Genomic DNA, 7,944 nt, shown 5'->3' with positions numbered 1-7,944 from the left:
GATCTGCCTTTCGAACTGTTAGAGTCTGCCTCCCTGAAACACCTCTCTATGAAGGTGGCTTCTTGGTAGCGATTACTTCCATGAAGAGGGTGGGTGAGCTCCATGCTCTTTCAGTAAGTTCTGAGTGCTACCGGATGGACCCCGGGGGGAGGAGTGCATCTCCGCCAAAACCCTTCATTCCTCCCGAAGGTTCTGTCAGACAGGTATGTGAACATACCTTTTATCCTGTCTGCTTACGACCCCCCCGGCAGTGGCAGGGGATTCTGGGCCTCCCTCCGGCATGTTGTGCCTATGTGGAGCGGACACGGTCAGTTAGAACAACAGACCAGCTCTTTGTCTGCTTTGTCCTCCTGCACTTTTTGCTAGGTACTATCAGGTAAATGTGGCACCTCCCTCTGCGGTTGCTTCAGTGGTCCTGGGTGTCGCCTCCCCTTCCACATTGACGGCCCCTGCGTCTCGGTCCCGCACTGGGACTTCGCCGCTGGCTGGTCAGGTCTCTCTAGCACCGACTAATCTGGTACGGGTATACCAATATATTGGAGTGATCCAATATAGTGAAATATAACGAAGGTTATGTATGTAACCACGGTTATGTGAGCTATTTGGATCACTCCAATCCTCTACGGTGCTAGAGGCGCCTCAAAAACGATGTAGAGAACGCATGTCGCGGCCTTGGGGTCTATATGTAGGGGCGGACCCCAGCCGTGACACAGGTGTACACAGGAGTAAATCTGTTAATCCTCACCTCCGATGTATCCCTCCACCGCGGAGTGATACCAATATATTGGAGTGATCCAAATAGCTCACATATCCGTGGTTATATACGTAACCTTCGGTATTGTGTGTAGGTTGTTAACATAAAATGTGGAAAAAGTCAAGGGCTCTGAATACTTTCCGAATGCACTTTAAAAGTTACATATCTTAAACTTGATTCCTGACAAGCGAAACATCATCAATAGACTAATTACATTTTTTTTTTAAAGATCATTTTTGGGTGGAATTTTCCTTTAAACTACTTATCATAGTGGGTATATCCAGTCCAATACTTTTTTCTGTGATTGCTGAACTTTTCATTGAGAATGCACTCAATATTTTTATGGTTACATTTCTTTTATTAACCTTTTATTTTAATATTGTATGAAACGTGCTGTAGATTCATATTTTTTTGTCATTTGAATTAAATTGACTTTTTTGGCAACATCAGAGGAGTTTATTGCATTATATTAGCAGCTGTGAAATGATTCACTGATTACTAGAGTCGATATGGCCAAAGATATACCACGGCAAAATCCATCTAGTTTCCAATGGGAACAGATGAGTCATAGTAGGAAGAACAAGCAAGGAGGTGGGCAGAGCCAAGCACGAGATCCTATTGGCCCGTTCTAGCAAACATCTGCATATATCCGTTAGGTAACGCCTACCCTGAAATGCACGTGTGCAATAACGTGCATTTCGACTTTTCACTCCTAAACAACGCGATTAAAAAAACTTGGACAAAACTTAGTCCACTCTATTCATAACATATTTTAGTTTTGGGAATCGAAAACTGTATTGTGATCAAATGTTTCATTAATGAGGTAAAATGTGCAGAATGTAGGCCAAAATCCATCTCGTTCCATCTTCTCCCATTGCCCGCCAGTGGGCTTCCGAGTCGAAACGCCAAGCGGATGCCTCATATTTATACATCCAATCAGTGTTCAGATATAGCTCAATCAGTGTTCAGAATGGTGCAAGTGCTAAACAAGTTGATTGGGCCAAAATACATTGCCCTCGCCAGGACGTGGGTTCCCACAATGGCTGGTTAGGGATCGGTGGGCGGAGGTGCCCTTGTCTACTTTACAGACTGGAGGCTAATCCTGGACTGGGTCCTATATCAACGGCAAATTCAAGGACGACTAGAGTCACCTCTATGGCTCAGAATGGACTACGACTTGGAGATGGGCATGGGTGGAGTGCTTGCTCTTTCTGCGTTGGCTAAAGTGGGATGACCCGACATAGGGCTTGTAGAGGTTTGCACAAAAGGATGTCATGTTAGCTTGAATCCTGTTTTGTCATTTAATGTGAATAAATGTCATTTACTTACAAAAAAATGCCTGTCTCATTGTTCTGTGATATAGCGTTTCCCATGATCGTAACTTTTATTCTGAAGGCGAATATAAACCGGAACTAATGTTTTTTAAGCGACTTCCTGCAAAATGAGAAGAAGAAAAAAATTACTTCCAGGTAAACAGATATTTCAGCCAAATGAATAAATGATTGTTTGGGTTTAGTTTAGGACGTCCCTGTGACTGATAATAATGGATTATCGGAACTTAACAGAGCCGGTGGTGAATACGGGTAAGTTTATAGTTGTCGCAGGGAACTGATTGGAAGCTTCCACCAGACAGAAGCAGGCAGGGGTTCCAGCTAATAAGCCAACTTTCCAATCGTAGCCCTCTAGCTAGCTACTTATGGTGTAACTATGTATGGAATCCATGCTTATTTCCGTTTATGATCGCTTTTATGCGATCTGCATTCAGACATAATCTACTTAAAATGCATTGCGTAGTTAGCTATAGCTAGTAGTATCAATGTTATACTCTTCTAGTCATAGACTAGCTATTTGTTTGCTGTTGTTTTGCCCAGTCAGTGCAGCTGCTTACTGCCTGCGATATGTCCATTCATAGGGTTATCTTTTCCTCTACCTGCCCTGCGCCTGTTCATCCCACCGCTGCGGCTGTTTTCTGCAGCGATGTGGCAAGTGGCCCAACGAGGGGATATAATGGACTACGGGAAACTAGAAGAGTTTGTGACGTTTGTTACAGAGATGGTTCCAGAGCTGCTCAGTTTTAGACAGAGAACCCAGCTCATGTTGGGCTTACGAGCAAAGGTGAGTGAGAGAGAGAGGTGATGATTATTTGCAGTAACTTTGACTCTGATGTCATCGTGCCTACACATCTTTCACAGTCCAAAAGAACCAGGAATGAAAAACACAAAATCTATATATCTAGATTTGTCCTGTAACTTGAAAAGAACATAGCTAATTTAGTAATGAGTTGTAAGGAATTATATTCTAGTCATGAAGCAACAGGGAATGGAATATTTGAAGAGAAAGGTTAGGCCAAGTTGTTTACCCAACAGTGTTCTTGTAGGAATAATCTGTTTTTTCCCCCCCAGTTGGTTTTGGAGTTGTGCCGCACGGAGCAGACAGCAGGACTTCAGAGCCATCTGGACAGGATCCACGCTGCAAGATCACACCTGGGGGATACAGACGTGAGTCTTAAGATATTCCTCAATCCTCTGTAATGATGTTCTCTCACTCGATCTTGTCAGAATTACAGTACATTTATTCAAGAGGTTTTTTCCCCAGTTTTGTTGCGCAGAAGCGGAAGCCTCTAAATCAAATTTCCTTGCACTGGTACAAACTCTTATCCAAGACCCAGTTGAGAGAGAACATTTCTTCCAGGTCAGTATATGGTTTTGTTGGTTCAGTTTGTTAAACACCAAAGTTTGAACATTTGTATGGTCCGTCAACATTGGTATAACAAAACAGATGAAACTAGTAATATCTAGGCTACATTTTCAATGTTTTATGTTTTTGTGATAGGTGTATTATCGCTTCATGTTCTTAGGCTACATTTAATCTTTGAAAGAAAAATTCTATGTGAAAAGTAGCCAGCCAAATAATTGATCCCCCTGTCTTTTTCATCTCTCCCATTAGGAAGTGTTTCCTGTAGACTATGGACCCAAGTATGACTCTGCCCTGCAAGGATTAATGTGGGAGTTTCTCTCCAGGCTGGAGCAGCTCCTTCCAGTACCAGACCTCAAACAGGTACTCATGCAGAACCTTCTCGGACCTCCGTTATCAAGCATGAGCTTGTGAATAAAGTTGGCTTATTTGAATGTCTGCATCTTTCTTTCATGTCATAATGCCCACGATGAATTAACATGCTGACACATCTCATGTGGCGCACTGCAGCACTCTTCACAAAACGTTACATTGGTTTCTCTGTATATGTATTAGACATGATGAGACATCTTGGAGCATTTTATTTAAGATAATGGGCATTTAGAATATTTTATTGAAGAACAACTGGACCGATTGATACATATATTAATGTTTGCTCCCCATCTCGTAGACAGTGTCTTGGCTCAATGCTGCACCCTCTGTTTTGGAAGAGTGTGTCAACTCCCTATCTCAGCCGCTGCAGTTGAAGACTCTACTGCAACATCATAGAGAACTAGGATATTTGGACACCAATGGTAAACCACTTCAAAATAATAATCCAGAATTAGTAAAGGAGGTATGCAAATTGCTACTTTGAATGATTCAATGAAATGCTTTTAGGATTGTAACATTCCCCCTTTATTCATATCATCCCAGCAGTTTATTAAAATAAATAACATCTCACTGTAATTGTCTCCTTCTACCTCTCAATCAGCAACTTCTTCCTCCTCTGCTGGTGACTGCATCTTCTCCTCTCTGTCTCTCACTCCGGTAGTGGTGACGGCCACTAGAAAGACAGAAACAGAGATCCAATCAGAGTTGATGGATGGCTGTATGGACCCAGCCTTATATGGTGAAGAGATGGAAACTGAGTCTGTAGTAGTGACGGAGTATGCAGAAGTGGAGCTGGGGACCAGTACATACACCAGTGAGGAAAGGGAGTTTAGTATAGAGAAGACTGAGTCACAGAACCAAAGAGACAGTCAGGTTGAGTTGAATGGGGAAGAGCGGGAGATGGTAGCCATGCAAAGCGAGGAAGACCGTCAAGAGGAAGAAGTGGGGGTTATTTGTGAGGAAGTGGGGCTTCCTAACGGAGACGCTGAGCTTGTTTCAGAGAAAACCAGTGACATGAACACAGAGGAAGACGTTTTCTGTGCAGAGGTGGGGGATGTGTGTGTGGATTTGGAGTCAATGAATAGAGAGGTGGAAATTATTTATGAGGAGGTGGAGCATGTTGAACATCAGGAGTTAGTTGGGCCTATATGTGCAGAGAATACAATTGACAGACCGTCCACCCACAATGAGAACCTACATGAAGAAAATGGGGTCACAGAGGAGGGGACTGAGAAGGATGAGCAGGAGAGAAATGAAGCTGTCCCCCAAACTGATAAGGATCTAGGAAGTTCCCAATGTACGCCACAAGAAGTAATGAACCAGCCTGAACTGGTCACATCCTGTCTGCACCAAAAATCCACATTAGGGTTCCAGAGACTGGACGTCAGTGACCTGCCTCTCCAAATGTCCTCCCCCTCTCAACCATTGAGAAGAAACACAAGGCTCCGGATGAAGACAGTGGGATCAAAAGGACCCAATGGAGGGCAGCTCAAGGCATTGAAGGAGGAGGCTAATGGGACCTGGGGCGTCCCTTTATACCTGCCTCCAGACCCAAGGTAAGAATGAGGGGTGGGAGGGGACTTAAGGTTTTAAAGCAATTTCACTATTTACTTTAAAAGGATCACAATGGAAATGTGTCATTGACTTCATTGTGTTTTCCCTGTCACGTTTTAAAAATGTTTGTACTGTTTGTATGGCTTAGTTAAACTGTCAAATAAAATCAATCAAGTGCGGTGTCATTGGACATCAATTGTGCTTTATCGCTATCTTTAGGGAAGACTCTGAAGACCTCAGCGCCACTTCTGACAGCTCCACACTGTATGGAAATAAAGGTTTGCAATGTTATATCAACACAAGGTTTCTATGGCACTGTAGGTACACTTGGATATCGTTAGAATTCTCAGAATGTTTAATCATTTTAATTGGCAATGTTGAGTATGGTCCAGATGCCTGGCTCAGAATAAGTTGGATTATCATTTTTGATAACTTTCTAAATATACAGTATGCTCCTTTCTCTGTTCCCCTGCAGGTGGGACGGTGGAGGCTCCCTCTCTTGTGTTCGCCTGCTCTCAGTGCTCTTTTAACCATGCCGACGAGGTGACCCTCCGGCAACACCTTAAAGAGTTTCACCCAGAGGAGTACAGAAGGATACTTGCTGCTGGAGAAAATGAAACAGAAACCCCTCCAGGGTCTTCCAGCAGCACCCCTCTGAACCCATGTCTCTCAGACATTCCCCACACACTGGGGAAGTCTGGCAGGCATGCATCACGCTCCAAAACATGCTCTGTGTGTGGAAAGACCTTCTCTCGAGCGACAGATATGAGGAGACACCAGAGATCCCACACTGGGGAGCGGCCTTACAGGTGCACCCAATGTGGGAAGACTTTCCAGTACTCCTTCGACTTGAAAAGACACCAGCGAAAGGGCCTAGGGTCAAGGCCGTTCCAGTGCTGCGCGTGTGGAGAGGGCTTCGATCGGGCGGAAGATCTAAATACACACTGCAGTGTGGCTCATTTAGTCTCTGATGATGACGTTGGGATCAAGTTAAACCTCCCAGCAGGCCTTGAGAGTGAGCAGTGTCCCAGCGAAGACGGTCAACACAAATGTCCAGAATGTGACATGTCTTTCAGTCAGATATCCCAAATGAAGCGACACCAGCTGATTCACTCCGGTGGTGACACTCTGCAGTGCAACCAGTGTTTGAAGAAATGTCAAAACTCTGATGCCCTCACAAAACACATGCAAATGCACAATGGCGCTCGACCATTCCAGTGTTCTATGTGCAAAATTAACTTCACACAGCTAGTTTGTCTTAGGCAACACTACTTGAATGCTCATAAGGAAGAGGGTTCATTTCTGTGTTCCCATTGTCCTAAAAGTTTCTCAAGGCTATCGAACTTGATCAAACACCAGAGAACTCATACAGGTGAGCGGCCTTACCAGTGCTCTCATTGTCCAAAGAGATTCACACAACTACAGATCTTGACTAGACATGAGAGAATTCACACAGGAGAGAGACCATTTCTTTGCCCTGACTGTGGAAAAAGCTTTCTGTCCTCTGGTGAATTGTCAAAACACCTTCAGTGTCACTCAGAGGAGAGACCCTTCCCTTGTCTCGAGTGTGGAAAGACTTTCAAGGCCAATCGGTTTTTAAAGAAACACTTACAGACTCATACAGGGGAGCGTCCTTTCCCCTGCTCCCAGTGTGGGAAGAGATTTTCCAAGTCGACTGATCTGACCAGGCATAATCGCATGCATACAGGGGAGAGGCCACATATGTGCTCTCAGTGCGGTAAAAGTTTCTTAACTTACTCCGAAGTGGTGAAACATCAGCGCTACCACACTGGAGAACGACCATTCAAATGTGCGCAGTGTGGGAAAAGTTTTACCCAGTCCTGCTATCTTACAGTACATCAGCGGATACACACAGGAGAGAAGCCCTACTCCTGCAGCGTGTGTGGAAATCGCTATAACAGCACCACTCCACTGAAGAGACACATGCTCAGCCACACGGGAGAGAAGCCATACGTGTGTACTGAATGTGGGAAGGCTTACAACAGATTGCATCTGCTGCGGACACACGAGCGAACTCATGCAGCAGCTGAGGCTGTTTGTTGAGGATATTGGTGTGTCATTTGCTATTCATATGTTGTAGTGTCTTTTGGTGGATCATTTGTTGTTTTTTGGAAATGTAAAGTAAAACAGGCCCTTTGTATTAGAGGCCTGTAACAAGAGTTGAGCATCATACTGTGAATTGTTAATTCTGTCACTGCTTGGAATTTCATTGTATTTTTGAGATGTGCTTTTTGCTGTCAGGAATCATACATCAAAGGGCATTTTATTTAGATTATTCACCTTGTTTTGACATTAAAAAGAGAGAAGTATTGCGTACCTTTCTTTGCAGAATGAAGAGGACAGTTGCTACCGGTACACAGGCTGGTTGTTGAGAGGCGAGTGCCAAGCCTCTATGTTCAAAACTGAGGGAAAATATGTATTCTCAAATGTAGGCTTGAGTTGTCTTTATGGCTGATATACATAATATTAATCAATCTGCTATCTCGGTCAATAGACGATACAGTATTTCTCCATTTTGACTCATCAGCACCCCCAGAGGAAAAACTTCT

General features: G+C 43.9%; 1 protein-coding gene across 3 annotated transcripts; it reads left to right on the top strand.

Moving 5' to 3' along the window:
* The first annotated feature begins 1,592 nt into the window (after positions 1–1,592).
* LOC115199173 (zinc finger protein 135-like) lies at positions 1,593–7,704 on the top strand. 3 transcript variants are annotated; one of them, XM_029761802.1, is made up of 9 exons: positions 1,593–2,223; positions 2,667–2,869; positions 3,157–3,252; positions 3,350–3,445; positions 3,701–3,811; positions 4,119–4,242; positions 4,422–5,376; positions 5,594–5,652; positions 5,850–7,704. In XM_029761802.1, exons 1-9 carry the CDS (start codon positions 2,196–2,198, stop codon positions 7,436–7,438), a joined length of 3,261 nt encoding a protein of 1,086 aa, XP_029617662.1. In that variant the 5' UTR covers positions 1,593–2,195; the 3' UTR covers positions 7,439–7,704. The 3 variants fall into 3 exon arrangements, with proteins under 3 accessions (XP_029617662.1, XP_029617663.1, XP_029617661.1); XM_029761803.1 differs by lacking the exon at positions 1,593–2,223 and adding an exon at positions 2,232–2,337 and having other exon boundaries at positions 2,730–2,869; XM_029761801.1 differs by lacking the exon at positions 1,593–2,223 and adding an exon at positions 2,232–2,337.
* Positions 7,705–7,944: the final 240 nt, after the last annotated feature.

The sequence above is a fragment of the Salmo trutta genome, chromosome 8 (genome assembly GCF_901001165.1).
Source record: "Salmo trutta chromosome 8, fSalTru1.1, whole genome shotgun sequence".
Taxonomy (NCBI): Eukaryota; Metazoa; Chordata; class Actinopteri; order Salmoniformes; family Salmonidae; genus Salmo; species Salmo trutta.
The sequence above is the reverse complement of the archived record's forward strand: the minus strand, read 5'-3'. Positions and strand labels throughout refer to the sequence as shown.